Genomic DNA, 23,264 nt, shown 5'->3' with positions numbered 1-23,264 from the left:
TCCCCTTTAGGGTTGATAGCTTGTGTTGATATTTATTTTCTGTAATTAGAGTCATGTTTTTGTCCCAACGGGGGACCCACTTAGGCTGATGAATTTTATCTCCCTCCTTTTAACGAGGCAATGTTTATCATAATTCAAAGGATTTTAAACTTTAAACAATATCTGGGCTCCTGGAGACGTTCCACGTGGTGTTAAATAAACTATTTCCCTTGGCATCTATTAAAGAGTCACAGACCGAAAGTAGAAATTGTTTTTTTTGGTCTTACAGCTGAAATGTAGTCGTTTTCTTAGTGAAAGACCTTGCACAGGCACGTTTTTGAAATAAGTTTCATTAAATCCAACATTAGCTTCGTTCTGAAAAAAGGCGAAAGAAGACTACTGAGTCCGCTGCCTTTCATGGTGTCTTTTACTGTAGTGATCGCAGACACAAACACGTTCTCAAGGTCACTTCTGACACGTCACTTCCAGGCGCTCTGCAGGATGCAAGCCAGTTGGAGATGGACTGTGGCCCCAAGCAACGCTGTAAGAGAGACAAAGAGTAAACACAAATAAAGTTCAGCTCACGAAGCTTTACCTCTTTCGGTACCATTAGGACTTCTCTTAAACACAGGCGGTAACTTCGAACTCATTCCAGTGCGTACAAAAGACGGAGGGCACTTTTCTACGTGCACACTTGTGAAAATACACTTTGTGAGCGAGCCGCGATCCCTGCACAAGAAAGATTCAGTCATTGAAGGCGAGACAATATCACCACAACTCCCTTATATTCTAGCGCCTACAAATTAGATATTTCCACCACCGCTATAGTACTTTTTATAACGTGCTCTTAGAGTTCGGGGGGGGGTTCTGTTGGTTGTTTACCATAAAAGGGAAAGATGTCCCCAAGCAGCCCGGAAAGGCGCTATGCAGATAACACAAACAAGGGCCCATAAAGTCGGGAAATGGCTTTCCAGTGAGAGCAAATGGCGTTTGCAGAGCCAAAGGTTTACAACGCGGGATAGGTGAACAGAACACGCCATGTGTAGAAGTTCCTTTTATTGTTGCTTTATTGTCCAAAGCAGTTTAAATCTGACATTTACGAAGAAACGATAAATAGGAAAGCGAAGGTTTATTAAAGACATTTTATGAAGTAGTGGGGTTCCGCTACAGACATTGCGGGATACTTCTTGAAATTGCGAGTTATTCAAGTATGTAAAAAGAAAGTTTTAAGTCTTTTTTTATTTTTTTTTTAAAGTATCTACAGTGATCTAGGGGTTTTGACTGGAGCGCTCTCTTGAGACAGAGTTTCCCTGGCTCACTTTTCAGGACAACAAGGTTTGTCACCTTGGCTTTGATGGAATTAACGTGGAATTGATCCTGAGCTGCTTGTATTCGTGTTTTGTTTTCTTGATTGTTTCGCTGTAAGGCATCGTGCTTTCCCTCAAGGCTGCCATTTCCTAGTAACAGCGTGCTTCTGTCTTTTCGGCCTCGAGAGTTTATCTTCGGTGCTTTGAAATAAAAATGTGCTTTCAGTGGGACAAACAAATTAGTGCTTTTTTAATGCAAACATATCACGGGATATAACGAGAAAAATCGTAAGACGCGTAGTTATAAAATATATTATTTCTCACACGAGTTCTTAAAGGAAAACTTGTACTTGTAAAGGTGACATTGACAGCGAACTAAAATAATCATTCTAGTTACTGAAAATAGCAGTTTTAAAATGTTTTTTTGAATAAAGCTTAAGAACAGAAAACAAACTACACATAAAGGCGGATAATGTTTTAGTAAACGTGAGAACAAATTGACCACAACATTCGATTTTAGCGCGAGGACTTCGCTCCAAAGGCAAGAGTAAATGAAGTTAAAAGACAACACAAAAGCCTGTAACCTCGAGGCTGTTACCGCTTTGTGCTGCACATCTGGGCTCCGTTTTCCACTGACATAGAAGCAACTAAACAGATTTTGCATGTTACGTGGATCATACTCCAATGCGAGTACAATAAAGTTGAAGGGGATATTGAGTAAACCCCAGCACATTGTCAATAATTACATATGAAAACAAGCCTAACTTGCGGGACAATAAATGTAAATACGACGAACAGTGATCTTTAAGTGAAACGATCTTTCTCTCCAAATGACTTTATTCGCTATCTGGGAAATAGTTTCATATTCTTTCTTTCTCGTAAAGTAATCCTCGACGTAGATTACACCACAGCGAGGAAGGAAACGTTAGAGGGACCACTCAAATCAGCCCAATCCATTATTTTGTATAGTGCTATGCACATGTTAGACTCGGAAAGTGTCGACCGTGAGCCCTGCTAAAACCAGCAGCCACTGAGAGCGAGGCAAAAAATATCGACGCCAAGAAATGAAGATATTTTACCAAAAGTGCGGGGCTTCGTCTTACAATAGAACACAACTCCACAACATTAGCGAAAAAAGTTAATTAAGGGTTTGGAGTGTGTCAGCCACGATTACATTGGGCGCAGAGGCGATATTGGCTAGTAGCGCCAAACACAGTACTGACGTTTTCAAACTCGGCATGTCACCGAGCAGTGTGTCCCCTGTTTATATTCTCTTAGGGTTACCCCGTGGCTTACACTTCGGAGCCCCTCTTCCTTATCCGCGCCTTTGGCTCGCCAGTTGGTAAACAGACTAGCGAAGATTTCCTTTGTTCAAAGTGAAGGTCCCGCTGCAGTTCGCCGCCAGCGCAGCTAGATGGCACCCGCGCTCCACGCTCATTTTCTCTTCCTCGAACAACTTGACCCTGTGACGTCGCCGGCGTCTGAATCATCAAGGCCATTTTCAATCCTCATTGGCCTGGGAGTCACGTGGTGGGGCCAATGCGTGGGTAATTATGGTGCTGATATTTTTCACTAAAAAAAAGATGTCAGCCTCTGGCTGTAGTATTCCACTTTAAAAAGCCTCCCTGAAAATGTCATGCCCCAACAATGTGACTCCCAACTCCTTTTTGATGGACTCTCTAGCCGGAGCTTGCAGAGGGGACAATTACTCCTCCAGCCAAGGGATGTACATGCAGCCTGGGAGCGAGTTCAACTGTGGGGTGATGAGGAACTGTGCCATTGCCCCTTCACTTTCCAAAAGGGACGAAGTGAGCAACCCCAGCCTGTATCCGTCCTACCTCTCTCAGCTGGACAACTGGTGCGACCCCAAGAACACCTACCGGCTGGAGCAGCCTGTTGCCAGGCAGCTGTCCTCCTGCTCCTTCCCCACCAGTGTCAAGGAGGAGAATGTCTGCTGCATGTACACGGCTGACAAGAGGGCGAAGAATGCCACCGAGGCTGCCCTCTACCCCAACCAGCTGCCCGAGCAGTGCCACGCCGAGCGCGAGGTGCCGGTGCCCAGCTACTACCGGCCAGGCCAGGGCTACCCCTTGGACAAGGCGCCCGGCGACTTTGAGACAAGTTTTGAGAGCAGGGCGAGCCTGAACCCCAGGGGCGAAGCGCACCTGGAGCAGCAACAGCACCCGCCGCCGCCAGCAGCCAAGGGGGGCAAAGCAGAGCAGCAGAGCCCAAACACCAGCCCCGCGCTCACCAGCACCAGCACCACTAGCACCAGCACCCCTTCCAGCGAGATCAAGACCGAGAAGACGCTGCCGCCCGCCAAAAGCAGCCCCTCGGAGGTGGAACAGGAGCAGCACAAAGCCACCGACAGCAGCACCGACAACTCTGACACTGAAACGAAAGGTAAGGAACTCTGCCTCGCTGGGGGGTGACTTCCAGGGGAGAGGAGAGGGCCACTGGGGGCATGTGCCTGTCCCCTGCAAGAACTGAGCAGAAGAAAGAAGAGGAACATTGAACTGCAAAAAGTACTGAGTATTAGAAAGAAGAGGAACATTGAACCGCAAAAAGTACTGAGTAGTAGAAATAAGAGGAATATTTAACTGGAAAAAGTACTGAGCGGAAGAAGTAAGAGAAATAGTTACCTGCAAAAAGTACTGAGTATTTGAAATAAGAGAAATATTTAACTGCAAAAAGTACTAAGCGGAAGACATATGAGAAATATTTAACTGCAAAAAGTAGAGTACTAGAAATAAGAGAAATATTTAGCTGCAAAAAGTACCTAGCAGAAGAAATAAGAGAAATAGTTAACTGCAAAAAGTACTAAGTATTAGAAATAAGAGAAATATTTGACTGCAAAAAGTACTAAGCGGAAGAAATAAGAGAAATATTTACCTGCAAAAATGACTGAGTATTAGAAATAGGGGAAATAGTTAACTGCAAAAAGTACTGAGTATTAGAAAGAGGAATATTTAACTGCAAAAAAGTACTGATTAATAAAAAAATTAGAAATATTTAACTGCAAAAAAGTACTGAGCAGAAAAATAAGAAATATTTAACTGCAAAAAGTACTGAGCGGAAGACATAAGAGAAATAGTTAACTGCAAAAAGTACTGAGTATTAGAAATAAGAAATATTTAACCGCAAAAAGTTCACGTTTTCAAACTAACTGAAACGTCCTCATTTGTTTATTATATACACACACACACCTGTGTGTCGTAAATGTTCGCTATTACGACAATTGATATGCATTTATCCTAAAGCGTCTTATTTAGTAACGTTAAAACTTTCTCACATAGAACATTTGTAATTGGCAGTAATCTTTTTTGAATTAAAAAATATGTAAATTCAGTATCGACTTCGGCTTTAGAAAACTGATACCTCTAATGTGTTGCGCTAAGTGCGAAATTTATTTCTCTCATTTCAAAATCCATCACAGCCAGTTTCACACAATACATATATATATATATATATATGATATATGTGTGTGTGTGTGTGTGTGTTTATTATATATATATATATATATATATGTACAATGATGTTTGTGTGTGTATATATATATATATATATATATATATATACACACACACACCTGCGTGTGTTTGTGTGATCTGTCAGTGTACACCCACAGCCGTACCGCTATCTAGAGAGCTCGTACTGTGGGTTGGGTCGTTCATTTAATGTCGAATGAGGTGTGTTGGTGACTTTAAATATATGCCGTGTGTTATTCTGAAAATGATAAACTGGTTTATGATCACAAAGACAGTTATGATTATATGTAATTATCTGCGTGGGTTTAACGAAAAGAGATCACATGACTGTCTGTAAAAGTTTGTAACTTTAGGGATTCGTGCATGGAATGTTTAAGGTAAATGCGTACTTTAGGTTTCTGTGTATTGAAGGTTGTGCTCTGGAGATGCGCGTTATTGTGTGTGTGTTCTAACACCCACGCCTTCTTACTGTAATCGAGTACTCGCCAAGTACTAAGATAAACCCACCTGAGATAAAAAAAAAACACAAAAACTAAACAAGACATAATTGTCTTTCCAGGAAGATCTGTTCCGCATTCACATGTGCTCACTGCATGAAGGCGTGTGCAGACACCATCCAGTGTCGCCACGTGCACACACACGCATGTCGCGTATGCTCACTGCATAAAGGTGCGTGCAGACACCGTCTAGTGGCGCAATATGCACACACAGGCACACAGGCATGTCGGTGTGCTCACTGCATGAAGGTGCGTGCAGACACCGTCTAGTGGCGCATTATGAACATACAGGCACACACGCATGCCTACACATTGGTGGCGAGTGGACCTCGCATAAACCCCTCTCTTGCACCAAGTACATGAAATCCGCCTACACCTATTTCTACCATGATAAAGTACTATGCAGGCATGTGAACGGAAGAGAGACCTTTTACTATTTTCTTTCCTTACAAAAACATTCTTTATTTTTCACCCCGGTTCCTAAAAGTGTAAAGTCAAGGTTATGCAAGTGTGTAGAAGTTCTCCCCCAAAGTCGCGCTGTTTGTCAGTAAGGCCCCCGCGGAGCAAGGTGAAAGTGTATCTTTCCGCTCGGCGTCCTCCTGCTTTGTGCGACGCGCAACGGGCGATCAGTGTATGTTCAGTTAGAGCGCTGAGCGTCTGCATGCAATGAATGAATGCCTGTTGTTTGATATACTTTCCGAGGCACTTGTTGTTGGCTGCGGTGAGAGCTACAGTTGCATTCCAGAGAAAATGTGCGTTACTGTGGCCCTGTATGTTGGGGTTACAGGTCTTCGTGGTTTGCAAACGGATTTGCGAAATGTGAACAGGATTCCGAGAAGCAAATCTGAGTGTTTTGAAACTCAAGTTCAGTGTGAAAATCTTAAAAGCGAGCTGGGGAAACGCCTTTGAGGAACTGATTACTAGAATATCGCTTTATTTAAAAATAATATCCCTGAAGTGAAAAGATAGAAAAAGGTTGTTAAATTTGTCAGTAGTTTTCAAGTGACAAAATGACGAAAGAGGCAGATGCTGAGATGGTTTTCTGGAACTCTTTTCCCTTTCACAAATGTTCGCCACTAGCGCGACTCCCCGATTTATTTACTGTTATTCAAGCAAACGCTGGTGTGCGCTAATATTGAACACCCTGCCCCATTAACGCTGTTTTATACTCCTGCGATCACAATCTGCTAGAGATGTACATTAATGTATATGTTCACAGGAGTCATCGACCGACCCATGGGGGTAATTGCATGAAGTGGTATGTTCCCAATAGTTACAGTTTCGATAAAAGTAGCCACTTCGCAATCAGCACATATACCGTACATATATGTGAAGCTGCACAGAGCGCTAAGAGAATGCCTCCACGCCCGTGGGTGTGTATAGATAACATATGTCCAGATGGACAGACAGGTCCATGGCTGGTGGAGTCCAACAATATATTGTTGTACAGCAGCACGCCAGCCTCTTCCACCCTCGCTGGCCATCAGTATAAATCGAAGGCTGATGGCCATGTAGGTTCTGCTGCTGGGAGTGGGGTGTACTAGAGATAAGGGCGATGCCTTCCATGTGTCTTCATAATAAAAGGCAGCGAGTTGCGGAGGCAAATCCGACTTCAAAACTCACATATCCTCACGAATTCCTTTCGATAGTTTTGAGCATTTAGCGTTGAGCCTACATCAACTAATTCTATGCGTTGCGTGTGAGTGCATTTACATTGTACGTGTGTGTCTGTTTCTATACAGCTCTGGGCGTGTGTAACTGTGAGACAAAAAGGGTGGGGGCCCCTGTCAGAAACAAACATATACACACAGCCAGCACTGATAAAGCGCGCCCGTCTTGGACACGCACGGCAAGATTCGGCCAGGGCGCTGCGAGAACAGCACACACCTCACATCAGCCCACAGGGCGAGGAGACAGTTTACTTAATTCCCCAAGCGGCTCCGTCCTATACTGCTTCCATGGCGATTTGCTGCTTGTTGTTTTCTTTCTTTGTATGTGGCTGCTTGATGGAGCCTCGGCTGCATTCCGCGTGTGTTGCAGAATCTGTTATTTTCCGCGCAGTCTTCAAGGGATGGGGACAATTGTTGCTTTTTGTAACCAGATATTAGTCGCTATTGGCGTTCAAGTTGAAAATAAAATATTGGCCCTAGGGACCCTCCAGTTAAAAGCCCGTCTGCAGTGTTAGCGACGCTTGAGACTAGCACAGGTGTTTCCCTCACGCGATACTTACGTTTGAATATTATTTTTAACAGAGGACATAAAGGCAGAAAACACTACAGGAAATTGGCTGACTGCTAAGAGCGGAAGAAAGAAACGGTGTCCTTACACCAAGCACCAGACGCTGGAACTGGAGAAGGAATTCTTGTTTAACATGTACTTGACTCGCGAGCGCCGCCTAGAGATTAGCAAGAGTATCAACCTGACAGACAGGCAAGTCAAAATCTGGTTTCAAAACCGCCGGATGAAATTGAAGAAAATGAATAGGGAGAACCGGATAAGGGAACTGACTTCCAATTTCAATTTCACATGAGAGTTGCAATGGAAACAAACATCATTTTAAAAACAAAGAGGAATCGCGGAAAGGAAGAATAAACTCTGCTGGGTCAATTTTGCAAGTAAGGGAACAAGGACTTCCACACAGTTAACATTTTGGGTTCTTACATTTTTTTTGGCTGATAGCAGTTTATCGAGAGGGAGAAGCATTGAAAAAAATAGCATGAGAATATATATGTAAATATATATAAATATATATATATATTGCATCCGTGTTTCTATGTAAAGTTGAGGTAAACGGTCCCTTCCGTCAGCTTTTTGCAAATATTAAGTTATTGTCGTGCAGGAGAAACGGACACAGCTTTTGCCAAAACCCGCTAAAGATTTCTCTGCTTTGTTTATTTTTTTGCAGTGCAAGTTTCCTTTTGCTGTTTTTCTTGGAAGGGAGGGTGTCGAGATTTGTATTTTGACTTTGTTTAGAGCGGATGCGTACGAGACACTGTTTGCTTCCCATAGAGTAGAGTAGGATGAATGTTGTACCATGAAAAGACTCCAAATGCATTTTAAATGTTTGATTACAGAATGTGTGATGAAAGTCCTGGTCAGTATTAGAGGAGTTTAAAAGCAGTTTTATCACAACTGCCTGTGAACCCGCCCATTACGTTTCACAAGGAAATTAAACAGCGTTTTGTAGTGGGTCTTGTGTGCAAAAAAAGACCACCCTTCGTGGATGTGTTATTTAAACCCACTTCGTAATGTGTGTTTATTCTTTGCATGTATCTTTCCTTGGTGGAGCAAAAATAAATTTCATAGAACCGTGCCGCGCTCTGGTAGCTATACTTGACTGTGTTGCCTGTTTTCCCTATTATATTTTTATACATACATTTATTTTTGCAAAGTAGATTTCGCCCAAAGTCTTCTCTCTCGCCTTTTAAAGGCTTCCGAGAGAGTCCTCTAGCCGGTTTAATATAAGAGAGAGACCATAACGTTGATTTAAATATTATCCAGGTGACCACGATAAGTCAAGGTCATAAAACAGTTATGTCAGGACCGTCTTGGTAAGCGCTGGAGGTGGATTTTATGATCTGCAAATATAATGTGCTGCAGCAGTAAAAGATGCAGTTAAAGGTGACTCTGGCGAAGGAAGCGAAGCCAGTGCAGAGCTCCAGGCTTGGGAAGAACACTCCTTTTTTCGGCTTTTTGGTCTATTTTTGAGAGAGAATCCACCCTTCTTCTGTACAGTGGAGTAAAGGCGCCTCCCTCCTGCTGCTCCCCCCGCAAAGAAACAAGGGGATACAACGAATTAAAGGACAGAATTGGATCTGAAGTACACGAGAAAAAGGTAGGAAGAGCATGCTTGTTTTTGCTTTCTCTTTTTGCTGATGGTTTCGGGATGCACGTGTTTGTTGTTTCTTCTTCTCTGCAAAGAAGGGGTACGTAGTACACATACAATCTGAACTGGTTTGGTTTGTGATTTCTTACAATTCTAATGTATTTTTCATTTTGTGCACATATTGATTGTGGGGGTCGAACTGGATTTAATAATGTTCTGTGGTTCTGCTTTCTGCCCTGGAACTGGATACTCTTCAATGAAATGGGGGTTTGCTTGGAGGGGCGGAAGGGATTATATATTAGGCGCCAGTTCTGGGCTATGTTTGCCTTGCTTTACCTCATGAATTTACTTGGGTGAAATCACCGTCTGGTTGTGTTCTCTTGTTTCCAGCGGTGCACTGTGTGTGTGTGTATATATGTATAATATGTATATGTGTGTGTATATATATATATATATATATATATATATATATATATATATATATATATATATGTGTGTGTGTGTGTGTGCGTATACCTATATATATATAGAGAGCGATCGATGGGATATATTGAATTCTGCCATTTGAATTCTGCAATCACATGTTTTATTTTCACACTATGCTGTCACCCTCTGGATGAAAAGCTTGGGGCTGTCCTTGGTGTACACTCGTGGGAGCTCGGCACGCCGGGTCTGTGCAGGCTGCCCACGCAGGTCGCTACCTCTTCCTAGGGGCAGGGGTGCGGGATGTGAGCGCTGGGTGCTTATGTGTCATGGTTTCAATGCCGTCTGGAGCTGAAGGAGTCGCAGTGGCACATATAAGAAGGGGAAGGAAGGTTTGGGAGGAGGGGGCCAGGCACGCTCCACAACCCCTCCTGTCTGCTCACGGGCTTCCACAGGGTACAAGGTAGTCTGAGCCTGCCTGTGCAGCGAAGCACTCAGGGGTGTGCTAGCTCGGAGCGCACCGAGGCACCGCCGGCTCGGCCACAGAGAGGGGACCGCGCTGCTGGAGTTCTCTCGTGCCCTCGCTCGCTTCTCCTCCATGGCACGGATGGGTGTCCGTGGATCTACCGCTCTTCCACGCAGCTGATCCGTGATTTAGGTAGTTTCATGTTGTTGGGCTTGGATAATTTTTTAACTCGGCAACAAGAAACTGCCTTAATTACGTCAGCTTCCTTTCTTCAAGGTCACCGGCTCCGATGCACCAGACAGAGGGAGCACTGGCATTGCCTCCCCGAGCAAGACACACACCCAGGAGCAGAGCCCCGGTTTCGTGCCCGGAGACCAAGAGCAGAGAGAGGCAGTGGGCACCGGGCCCCTGCCCGCCCGGCCCGGTAGCACCGAGCGCAGAGCTGGAAGAGAGCCTCTCCCCGAGGCTTGTTCAGAGGACTGGAGCAGACAATAGGGTCTCGCCATGCCTTGTTTTGAGATGATGCCCTTCGGTGGGAGATCCGGGCCAGATTGATTGACAGGAACCGCGGGAGCCTTCCTGTGCAGCCGGGCTCTCCCGGTTCCTCGGCTCCAATCCTTCTGGACGGGCTTCGCGTTGTATGTGCTCTGTATTGGGTTTCCTGCCTGGGGATCCCGAGGGGTGGCCCGGGGGTACATCTTCTCTGAGATGGGTTCTGTGTAGTGGCATTTGAACGCACACCGTAGCATGAACCGTCGTATAAATGCCTGCTCGTGTTGCCTCTGCTTTGCACCGTGAAATACATATTTGCTTCTGCACCGCTGGCTTGTGCCGGATGTTCAATGACAGACACAACATTCCTTAACTCGAACCATTCGACTCAGCCAGAGCGCAAGAACTGTTTGCAAATGGGCGAGGGGGGTCCTTGTCCCTGTTACATGAATCTGACTTCCCCTTACAGCTAAACCTGGACAGTGTTTGCAAAGATGGCTGTTTATGTTTGTTAGCTAAGATCAACCGTCAATTGTCAAAGACAAGTGTTAAAAGGAAATTGTGGTCGCTGCTAATAAATACAACACTTTAATAATATAGGTTTACTTCTTTTATTATTTGCTTATGGCACAGAGGTAGAGATAAGGTAAAAGGGAGGGGGGGGGGGGGCGCTCAAGGATAGAAATACCATTGCAAATACAACATCTTTCAAAACCTGAGGACGATTAAAAGAAACAGAATAGTATCTTAGGACTGGACCCTTCTTTCTTGGGCGGTGGCAGGAGAAGAACTGATCTGAAGAGAGAAAAAGAAAGGAAGAAAAAAACTCAATGTGTAAATTGTAAGCATTCTAATAATAAGTGACAAGTAGAACATCAATTATAAAAAAACGAACTGAAACTACTGAAGATAACAAATCTTATGGTATTTCAAAATACATATTTACATTTGCCAAATATACTTGTAAATAAACACTTAAATTCAGTTAAAAACTTTTAAATTAATTTTGTTTGATGTAAATGATTACCTTAATTAATAAATTCGTCTGTTTTAGTAGTCTATTGATACCAAATATATCTATCTGACTATCTGCCTTATATGACAACATATTCAATTATGTGTAACAAAAAAAAAGAAAGAAAGTAGATTTCGCCAGAGTGGCATTCGTTTTTTTTGTCTACACTGTAACATAACAAATAGGAAATGGTCCAAATCATTATATAGATAGATAGATATAAAGATAGATATAAAGATAGATAGACAGATAGATAGATAGATAGATAGATAGATAGATAGATAGATAGATAGATAGATAAGGCGCTTCATCACACACAGAAGAGTTGTGCCCCATTCAGTGTTTAACAACCCAAAGAAACCGATGTAATCAACGTAAATTCTTTTTCCACTGTGTGTTTTTAATTATGACTTTGGCAGAGGCATTAACAAGAGAGGCGGGTTGTGGTGGAAAAGAAAGCTTTCAAGTGGTTTCTCACTGTGGCTAAAAATATGTAACTACAGTCTGAGCGGGTGTGTCGCTTAAATTGTTCGCACGTACAAGGGCGAGAACCTTAACGCTGACAATTATTAGTGCGAGGTAACGTTCTTCTGTGTCTCCTGAAGTGTATCCAGACACAGCAGCAGGTGCTGTTTGTACAAGGTGGTTTCTCAAAAGCTTTCCATATGTTGTTAATGTCAATCCGAGGGAGTGCATCTGGGGTGTGTCGTTTGAAAAGTGTGAAAAGTTTGTGTATAGAAATGAAAATACAGATTCAATGGCGCGTTCACCTGTATGTCTATACATGACTAATGTGTGCACATATATGGAACTTTTTTACAGTGTTTATCATTCAGGCAAATATATGAAATTGGCAACTGTTTGTTAAACCCACTGCATTTAATAAAATTTGAGCCCAATACAAAGATGGTAGGAATATAACGGGACCTGCTCGCAAACTTTCACACAGACAAATGTGCCTTTCTCTCTCACATAGGACAGTGTGCGTCTGTATGTAATATAGGTTTCTCTGCGTTTGTGTGTGTATATATTTATTCACATACACACGTGTGTGTGTGTGTATATATCAAGGTCTCTCAATGATTCTGTATATATTCACACGCGCACGCACATAGAGGGTTTCAATACATCGTTTTGTATTTTGTGGCGTCGTGGTATTTTTCGATGTACTGTTCTCACCCAAATAGTTGTTAAAGACATAAGCATTGCTGTTTCCATGAACATGTTTGATGGCACAGTCAAAGCGGTCAGTTTTGGTTAGCTGAACGATCTCTGCCTTGGGTGGGTGCGGGCATCCGAAAGGAGCGAGCGCTGCAGGTCCGAGCGAGGGAGAGGGCAGTCCTGCTCTGGGCAGCCCCTCCTCGCGGCCTGTACGTAAACAGTGTCCATGTAGTGCCTCCGTAGCTGAAAGGACCCTTCCTTCCGTTCAAGGGGTTAATGTCCCACGAAACTTCAGTGCGCCACATGATGCATGGGTCTGAAGTGGCTGGGACTGGCACCTGTGTGCCCAGGTGCAGGATGCACTGTGCCAACACCCACATCGCCCTCCCTCTCAGCCCAAGCGTGGCAGCATTACCATCACATCCCTTTGATCGAACTTGTGCCTAGTGGTGGCGGGCTCCAAGTGGCTGTGCTCGCATGTTTGGTTTCAGCTAGGTCCCTTACATCCCATTCATGTATTTATCTTAACTGGTGAACTTGACTTCCCCAAGCTACAAGAAAACGTATTATTCATGCTTCGAAAAAAGAAACATTTGTATCTAGGTGCCCCCTCACCCACACGCAGTTTGTTGACGTCTCTATCTATCCATGTATATCTGTTTCTATGCACACACGCAGCCGTGTTTTGCAGAGACGTTGCTCTAAGCATGAACATGTGACTGCATGCACGTGGATATGAATGGCCCCACTATACTAGCGTAATCTGCGTGCAGGCATGCGTGCCAGGCAGAAAGGAAAAAGCAGAAATAGGCATACCCGTAGACATCGCTGCAGCCTCACGTGTCTTCTTTCAGGACATCCCCGTACAAGGACTGCAGGGACGCGGGTTGTCTGCTTCACGGATTGTCTGCAATAAAGGCATCTTTTCCAGCTACACACAAGACGACACACATTACAAAGACACACACAGACTCTCATAGAGTTTTGCTGGCAATCAGGCCCACTCAGCCTACAATGAAAGGAAATTTGGGGCACTTGGGAGAGACTTGAGGAAATCGTGACTGCTTTAATGACACTTTGGAATGTTTACTACACCGGACACTTCCGACACTAAAAATCAGGCTGCAATTCCAACACGTTTTGTCTGAAAACTTTTTTGAGACAGAAATACTAATAGGTACAATGGCATCGCCATGCTACGTACACCCCACAGGAAGCACGGAACCCATAAAAATGCGTTCATACTTAGTCCACTGCCATTGCAAAGCTGCCATATTCTCTTTTCTCTTCTTCTAAGAGCTGGTTCTTTTTTATTTACCCGTTAGACTTCAAACTGAGATCTCAAGAAATCTGCCTCATTTTTGGAGGGGTGGAGAAAAGGGAACGCCTAATTTTGGAGGAGTGGATCTTTGTACACAGAACATTACACTATTGAAAGGTGCAATATATTCTTACATTAAAAAAAAGTCTTCTCGTCACAGAACTGAAAGAAAATAGGAGAGATGAAGAGCAAGGAGGTCTTTGTGTGAAAATGTCTCAATTGTGGTACACTATGTGCTCTTGTTTATTTTTGGTAATGTATCAAGTTGGGCACAAAAATGAAAATACGATAGTTACAGTGGGCCGGCAAGTTCAAGCTCTGCTTGTAACAAATGGGACATATTCCTCCTTTTTTGGCTCTTGACAATCAATCATAAATTGTGTCTGTGTCTCTTTGTAAAACTGAATGAACAGTTTGAGAAAGAAAATGAATTCGAAGGAGAAGCAAACATGCTACTAACCCGCAAGGAAATTAAATAGCCAACTAGAAAGGAAAGAAACATAAAAGACAAACATAGAAGAAACAAGATACGGGGGGGGGAGGGGAGGGGGTTGACAGAACAAAGAAAAGATTAAACGATGAAAAATGTAAAGGGGGAGCAAGAACTAAAATAACAATCTAGAAAACCTTATTGTGGGCTGTCGATAAGCGACCTCAATGTTGCTAACAGTAATTCGCCCCTCTTGGCAGCGTATGGAAATGTTGGAGCTAGGGCCTTGCTGAAGGATGAAAAATAGGAAAAGGCGATATTTTTCCGAACTTGGAGTTTATTGAAGGGAGGAAGAGAATCGTTCATACTATTTATTTTTCTCGACGAGGCATTGTGCTGTCAAGGGTGGCGCGTTTGTGTCTGCAAGAGCCTAGGCCTTTCAGCGTGTGGGCAATCAACCTGTACTTCCCTCCTCTCAGGTCGCCTATGAGGCAGGATGCTGAAATTCCACTTAAAGGGATATCACATTCTACCTTCGTCCATGCTGCTCCTCAAGGAGAGCCGCTCCTCTGTCATTCCTTTCAGGAGGAGGGTAGAGTCTGCCCTCCCTCCAGGCTTGAACTTACACTGGGATTTTTCCTGAGTATGGACGGATGCATTTTTTTATTTTAATACGAGAGGGAATGAACTAGAGGTTTCAGGAGCCCTTCCCTACACCTTGGATGTCTGCAGCCTTCTTTTATTTGAAGAGATTGATTTCTTTTTTACTTGAGAGTCCAGTGGATGCTTTCAGCAGTGAGTAGACAGTGTGGTGGTGCGCCTCTGCTCCCAGTAAAGGCGTTTATTTTCCAATTTGGGAAATGACAGTTTGATGCATAAATCGGACGACCACGCACAAATTCGGATCTACAGCCCAAGAGGAATGAAACTATGGGCGGCATAACCTAAGAGTTACAAGTAAGATTTCTGCAATATTCACCTAGCTGCAGTGGCAGGAGTGCTGTGTACATTGCTTTTATGTGTTTACGTCAATGGCTCTATGCTGGAGTCGAGAGGTTGAGCTGTGAGTATTGCAAGTCACTGAGTGAGGGTAGAGATGGCATTCAGGGCCCTGGAATGGACGAGGAGGTGTTTCATTCAAAAGCTGCGCGCCCTGTCAGCATTGCTAGCTTGCATGAGATTTTCAAGGAGTGGGGAAGTGTATTCTTTCATAAGACACGCAACATTAGTTTTCTTGTCAAGTACTGAAGAGAATAATGTCCTGCTCCCATTGTGCTCCCTCCAGCATTTCAGATATTACTAAACATTCCTGCACAAGCACTGTCCCGCGCGTTGTTTGTAAACGCTGTGCATACAATGTGCAGTCAGAAAACCATGTTTCCGCTTTACCAGTACGTAATTCTATCTCTGCTCTTAGGTACTGAATAGTATAATTAGCTGGAGAACTAATGAAGGAATCATTACGCACTTCTATCTCTGTTCGTAGGTACTGAATAATATAATTAGCTGGAAAACTGTTGAAGGAATCATTCTGCACATAATACAAAATTGTCTTGTCTTGGTCTTCGATTCTGGTCGCGTTTGCTATGATTTGCTTTGTCCTGCCCACAAATCATAATATTTATTTCACTGCCACCAGTGTTTGTTGTTTGGCTTTTGGTTGTGTGGGAAGGATAATTTTGAAGGGAGGATGAGGGGGAGGGCAATAAACCAAACGTACATTGAAGTTGTACTTGAAGATTTAGAAAGACATGCACTGAAAAAAAAGCTGGCGTTGTGTTGTTTTTTTCCTTATCATTAACGCGGCTGTTAAAACGGTGTCGAAATAAATGATACTTTGTCACCAAGAAATATTATGAAGGCCTTTTAGGAATGTGCTCGAAAATATTTTGAATTGGTGCACTGTGCCACTGTCAGGGGGTTTGGTTTGCACGTGTGCTCAGTCGATGCCCTGCTGCGGCTTCTCCCGAGTGTTGCGAAGAGATCCCCCTTAGAATGCAATGCCCGGCTTGAATGTATGTGGCATATTTGGACAGGGACACACACTCACACCCACACCACGGCCCGGGCTGTATAGAAACAGGTTTCATCCGCCTGCTTGCAGAGGACCAGCGGTGTGGCGGGGGCTGCTTCAAGAATCCTTAGGCACCTTTTATCGGCGAGGGGGTCTCCCAGCACTGTACCTTACCGACCCCATCGTCACAGAGACGAACGTGAGCACTAGAACCATGATGGGATGGTGACCTGACTGAGTAAGAAGGAAAATATTTTAAAACGATTGCTGAGCTGTGTGCAAACGGCTTGTTTATGCTGGCCAATTGGGAGGCTGCACCGTGAGAAATAAGCTCTCTCTTTCTAACTTGCTTGGGTAGAGGTAGGACAATGCGCCGAAAAATGAACTGATTTGAGAGAGAGAGAAGTATCTGGCAGAACAAATCACCCAAAAGAAAAGGGCACTTTCAAAACCTCACATCCATAGTAGAAGTGCTAGGCGTTAGGGGCTGAAGAAGGCAGGGGCAGTAGTGTTCAAAGGTTCCCAGTGGTGGCACTACTGGCAGGTTTGTTTTTAAACTAAAAACGCATTTCTTAAATACAGCACGGAGTTATTTATATGTGTTATATTGAAATATAGTCTCCCAGAGCAGGATGTGTGTACCATAATGTCATGGCGTGCTTGGCTTGGGTCACAGACCAGGTAGAAGGGTGTGTGCGAGCCTTCAGGAGCAGCCCCGTGCTGAGTGCTCTGCTGTGCATAATTTATCCTCGTTTGTCCAACTCAACCTTCATTCTGAACTCAGGAGTGATTCAAAGGCAGGGTAAGACACTAGTATCCTTTCCAGCTGCCACAACACAAGTCTACATTAAAAAAACGCAAGACGAGATGAATGTCTAAAAAACAAAAAAATGATTGTGTCCTTGTGTAATGTAACTGGTGCTCATGTAAAGCGCTACAATGCCTTCAGGTCGAGTTCGCGCTACATAAAACCTAAAACAAAATAACGTGGTTCCACCATCCATTTCTAATAGAGAAGACAAGAAATTTATTTTTTCAGATATTCTCTCGAAACTGCATTTTAAGTGCCTTTGCTGCTTTCTCTCCAGTTTTAACACACTCTAGTGCCAAAAGAAGATTTTTGTAAGTATTTACTATAAAATACACACGTCGAAGGCCCATACTTTACTTTAAGACGTACACAATGGCACGAGAAAAGAAACAACGACAAACACCCTTTTGAGGGACCGGACGGAAGTGTCCCATCTCCAAAAGTGAGCTTTTGCAAGGGATTCCCTGGTCTTCCATTTTTGTTTCCTGAAAGACATGTTTATGGACAATCGAATGGTCCTCGTAAAAAATTTATTGAAGGACATAAAAACATCCCACGGCCGCTTGCCGACTGCGAGAGCTGCCTTTCGGCTCGGCGCTCTTTGGGAGGGGAGGGGGTATTTCTTCAGTGTGCTATAATTAGTATGCATGCACAACTTCTGGAGTGTGCCCGTGTAACTCTGCCTCAACATACAACTACACGCACACGTGTTTGTATGACTAGATCAATAGGGCCACCTTCCAACTTACTTTAAAAATTGAAGGGGGGAAACTGTCTGCAATCGCCACAAAAAAACCTAAAGAAACACAACATCACGGGAAAATGAAGAAAACGCAGTAATTTGAAATAACAATTATTTCCAATTTAAATCAGAAATATATTTTGTGGGTTTTTGAAGCCAAATGTATCCAGGGATGAACACACAGAAAAAACTGCAGAGGCAATGGCAGACAGAGATGAATGACGCGAAGAAGTAGTCCCCTCTTCTTGCTGCCTGCACGTCCCATAACTCCCTTATTTCCCCTAGATTTTCTCCTATACACTGCCTTTTTCATCCCCATGGGGCAGCCAGACCCGCGACGAAGCCATCCTAGCTGCCTCTCATAATTTCCAGCAGCTCCCACGACTAATATTCCACGGTAATTCCATCAGAGTTATGCAACCCGGTTCAGCCTAGCTCTATTAAAGGAGTAGAGGGGAGGGGGCGAAAAAAGAACCTGCGCATTGATACACACTGTATTTTTTTTGGGTAAATACTATCACGTGGGAGGCGAGATCCAATAGGCAGCAGGGAAATGCTGAAAAAATAATTACCTGCCCTGATTGTTCTATGAGCAGATAAAAAGTACACATTCACTTCATACAATAATCTTATGAATGTAAAAGAGGGGGGACACAATGTCGGCTTCGGGTCCTATCAGCAACTACTATGTGGACTCCCTGATCGGCCATGAGGGGGACGAGCTGCTGGCTTCCAGGTTTCCAGCCACTGGGGCTCACCCTGCAGCCGCCAGACCGTCAGGGCTGGTCCCGGACTGTGCAGATTTCCCATCCTGCAGCTTTGCCCCCAAACCCACTGTCTTCACCACCTCCTGGGCTCCCGTGCACTCGCAGTCCTCGGTGGTGTACCACCCTTACAGCCACCACCAGCCGCACATTGGCACCGACGCGAGGTACGTGCGCTCCTGGCTGGAGCCGCTCTCCGGGGCCGTATCCTTCCCGGGCTTCGCGGCCACCAGCAGGCATTACGGGCTCAAGCCCGACTCCTTCCCCGGCAGGAGGGGCGACTGTGGCCCTGGCGACCCCCGCAGCTACCCGGATTACATGTACGGCTCCCCCGGCGACTTCCGCGACAGGACCCCGCAGATCATCCCCTCCCCGGAATCCGAAGCCCTGGGCTCCAGCAAGCACAAAGACGACAAGGCGGAACTGGACCCGAGTAAGTTTGCACTTATTGCCGTTTACAACCGGGAGTGGGAGTGGTGGGTGGATGGAGGGAGAATTATAGACGTGCCTTGAAGTGTCCTCCATAAAATGTAACTACCTTGGGCTGTTAAGAAGCCCTTAATAGGGCTTCTCCTAAAGCCACTGCTCCTGCAGAGAGGCTGTAAAAACAGAAGATGCAACATCTGATCAGGGATAAGACACTAGGTAGGGTGAGGGCATTTTGGAGGCTAAAATGTGCGTGCAGGTTTGGTTTTATTTTACTGGAGAAAGCTCCCTCGAACGCTTTGTGTCCAGGAGCTTCCAGCGCTATGTGTGCTGCGTTTCATGTATGTCCGAGGCGGCCAGAGTGGGCACGCTTTCCAAGAAGATACTGCAGGCTGTGGCTCCATGTGCAAGGAGGCTTAAGAGAGCTTAGAAAAGATGGGCAGAGGGCTGTCTCCAGAGGCTTCCAATACTGAGCTTTAGGAAGTGAACGCTCGTCCTCCATGGGGACAGCTGTAAGGCCACCTTGTGGGGTGGCTGGCTACACATGGGCTCGACCACCGGCTGGGGCTGCGCTAGAAACATAGCGGGGTATTTAAGAGAAAGGGGGCCACCATGTCAGCCATGACACTGGGTCTTACCCTTGAAGAGGCACGTCCTGGAGTCCAGAGCTCCCGGCACTTCCTCTGCAAGGGTGGTCTCGGCTAGGGCGGTGGCACTATACAGCTGCCAGGTGCAACGCCAGCACCCAGGGACGTCTCATGCACCTTATAGTTACACAGGAAGGGGTGATGCTAAAGGGAGGTAGAAAGTGATACTTTGATGTAAAGGCATGCAAAGAGAGGTTGGCCGAGGTGAGAGGGTGCAGCACAGCACATGCCTATTGTGTTTCTCAAACAAGTGCTAGTTTTACTTCACAACAGCACACAGATCACTGAGCACTCTCGCATACATAGGTCAGTGACCAGGTAACCTTGCATATGACTAGATTCCTGTGGTGCACGCTGTGCCCTAAAAATGCCTCATTTGCTCTTAAACCTGAGCACTATTTGCTACACTTGATACAGATCGTTGTGTGTGTGAAAATGCAGGCTACGTCAAAGTAGTAAATATCTTGTGTAAACACGGTCACAAAAAACAACACAGGATGTAAATCCAAACAGGCATACACAGGAGAATATGCCATAGCACACACAACTGCAAAGATATCTATCTTTGTGTGGTCACTTAAACACACACATTAGGCTACACAATTATCTTTCTGTGCACGTCCACACACATAAACACAAGGTGGTGGGGATAAAACCCCAGACACAACATGACCACATATATGTGGGAACGGGCATGCCAACCGGCCCTCTGTAACTTGGAACCCATGATACGTTCTATTTGGACTACCAGCCATATTACTTAACATATGCTTGTAGGCATTTGTGCGGGATTTAAGACAAAAGATAACAGTGAGCAAAAGAGCACAATGACACACCTCAAGCCCTTGCTTCCCAGGATACACAGAGAGCACACGTCTCGAATCCACTGTGGGGAGTGAACCATGGGGTGCATGCAGCTCTGTCGAAGGAAGAAAGCTCAGGCGCAAATTCATACACAAATACCAAAAAGGAAAGTAGACGCTCATACCTCTTTAAGTAGTTACCACTGGTGGAGAGAGAGGTAACAGGAACACAAGAAGCTCAAAGTGCAGTTAAATTGTTCCGTCAGTGGGGGGGGGAGAAGAAATTCGGAAGCGTAGTCTCGATACACGCCCTGCCGAAGGGTTGCGGTTGTAAAAAGCGTTTATGGGCCCAGTATACATGGATATATTTGACTTTTTATGACTATGTCCTTAAGTTACTCCTACTGGCCCTAAACATAAACCGCCAACTCGGTTTTAATTACAGTAGCATGCACTGTGGTAAAAGCAAGAAAATGGGAGGAAAAATAACTTTTGTAACAAGTACTCTAAAGTTTAGAAATGATTGCTTAAACAGACCAGAGTGCCAGGTTCAGAACAGTTTCTAAACATGTGCATGTCAGTTGTGCGTAACCGAAGTAAGACTACATGTTCACGTTGTTTCAATTCTTTTTTTTTTATTTGCTTAGACAACCCGGTGGCGAATTGGATCCACGCACGGTCCACCAGGAAGAAAAGATGCCCCTACACAAAATATCAGACTCTGGAACTGGAGAAAGAATTTTTATTTAACATGTACCTGACCCGAGACCGGCGCTATGAAGTTGCCAGGGTCCTCAACCTCACGGAGCGCCAAGTCAAAATCTGGTTCCAGAATAGGAGGATGAAGATGAAAAAGATGAACAAAGAAAAAACCGACAAAGAACAACCTTGAGAAAGCTCAAAGAAAAACAAACTTAATAAACGGTGTGCATATCAATGAAGAGAACAGAAAAGAACTGTTAACGTTAACCACTCTGGATAAGACAAAAACGTTTTTTTGACTTTGAATGTAAAGGATTCGTGTTTAGATTAGTTTAAACACATCAGTATTTTGGAGCACATGCTTTTCTAGAAAAGCAAATAAATGAATAAAAACGATGTTTTCGTCTATTTCCCTCAGAATACAAGTACTTGAATTGTTGTTTTGTATTTGTTTTGTAGTATTTTATTTTATTTTGTAACTTATACTGCGACAGTGTTTTTTTATTTTACAGATTGTGATTGGTTATTTTGTATTAAAGTAGGGCCGTGTCTGTTGATTTGGGAAATTGTTGTCCATGAAATATGTTCTCGTGTAAATACTTGTTTGTTTAAGTTTTGTCAGAAGAAACCCCTACTTGTATTGTTATTCTGTTTTGCTTGTAGAAAATATGTAAATATAGCTAACACCACTGAAACAATGATTGGAGTCTCTTTATTTAAATTAAGCAAGTTTCTGTGGCTGTTCATTCAGGCAACAAAACTACTAATCAGATCCTTCGATATGGTAGGGTAGTAGAGAAAATAAGACACGCAAATCTGCGAAAATGAGCAGGAACAAAAAACATTTTGTAGGACTTGCTGAGAATGCAATGTGGTAGAAGGGTCTCAGAATGGCACGAAGGCTCTGATCACCTTGTCACTTGTGAATGATTCATTATTAATATCCCTTGGCAATGGACAATGCAATGTACACGTACTCCTCGTACACCGATTCTATCAATTATCTAACAATAAATAAATATATCTAACGAATAGCAAGAGTACAAAACCGAATCGAAACAGAGTGTACATGGAAGTATAAATGCACCTTATTCTGTGTTTGTACCAACAGCTATGCTGTGTATCTCTGATAGGAAGGAGGAAAAAAGGCAACATCATTTCTTCCCTTCCAAAAGAGCTACTTCTGGGTTTCGACGTTTTGGTCTGTCAAGATTAGGAGAGGCATATACATCGCTTATTCTACGCTATGTGACAGCAATTAATGCTAACCACTTAATACATTAGAGCAAACTAAAGCTGCCCTGTGTGTGCGTTGTGTATGTGTATATCTCAGAGTATTTGCGTGTCTCTGTTGTGCGATTGTGTTTATGTGCTCGTGTGTCTCTTTGGAGTATGTCTGTTTTGTGTGTTCATTAATGTGAGCTTGCTACATGGCAAATACCCTTCACTGTGACATCTGGTTGTGTTCTGCGATGTCAGTTTTTTTTGTGGAAAGCCCACGCACTGATTGTTGAAAAATAAGCCTGGTAGCCCACATAGGCTCCGCAATTCAACATGGCGGGCAACGTGTGTAGTGTGGCTCCATTCCAGCCTGTACAATCTAACCATGTGTACTCGTTATTAGGTGGAGAAGGTTTTAAACCACAGTCTCACCGAGGTCCCCGGTACAAAGGTTTACATCAGGTCGTGCGTTTAATGAAATGGGTTTCAGCGATATTCAATTTTGCTAATGATAAACACACGGCCTGGAGCAGGAGGTTTGACGCCCCCTGCACGCTGAAATGCGAATCTGGACATGATTAAACTTTGCGCTGGCCTCCAAAGCTCTCTGCATTTAATTCTCAAATGGATATTGCCCTTAGCAAATGGGCAGCTTTTAAAAGGTTCCCTAAAGCAAGCGATGTATAGTGTGCTGCAGCCTCAGGATATAATGCCTATCTTTATTTATAT

The 23,264-nt window shown here is 44.1% G+C and overlaps 2 protein-coding genes across 2 annotated transcripts; both read left to right on the top strand.

Annotated features, from left to right (window-relative positions):
• Positions 1 to 2,871: 2,871 nt before the first annotated feature.
• HOXC10 (homeobox C10) lies at positions 2,872 to 7,934 on the top strand. Its single transcript, XM_086965157.1, has 2 exons — positions 2,872 to 3,689; positions 7,524 to 7,934. The coding sequence occupies exons 1-2, from the start codon at positions 2,918 to 2,920 to the stop codon at positions 7,799 to 7,801; spliced, it is 1,050 nt and encodes a 349-aa protein (XP_086821283.1). The 5' UTR covers positions 2,872 to 2,917; the 3' UTR covers positions 7,802 to 7,934.
• A 10,532-nt stretch (positions 7,935 to 18,466) lies between these two features.
• Positions 18,467 to 22,006, top strand: HOXC9 (homeobox C9). Its single transcript, XM_086965145.1, has 2 exons — positions 18,467 to 19,169; positions 21,260 to 22,006. The coding sequence occupies exons 1-2, from the start codon at positions 18,629 to 18,631 to the stop codon at positions 21,502 to 21,504; spliced, it is 786 nt and encodes a 261-aa protein (XP_086821271.1). The 5' UTR covers positions 18,467 to 18,628; the 3' UTR covers positions 21,505 to 22,006.
• The last annotated feature ends 1,258 nt before the right edge of the window (positions 22,007 to 23,264 follow it).

The sequence above is a fragment of the Lissotriton vulgaris genome, chromosome 1_1, assembly GCF_964263255.1.
Source record: "Lissotriton vulgaris chromosome 1_1, aLisVul1.2, whole genome shotgun sequence".
Taxonomy (NCBI): domain Eukaryota; kingdom Metazoa; phylum Chordata; class Amphibia; order Caudata; family Salamandridae; genus Lissotriton; species Lissotriton vulgaris.
This window is presented reverse-complemented; position numbering and strand designations above follow the sequence as displayed.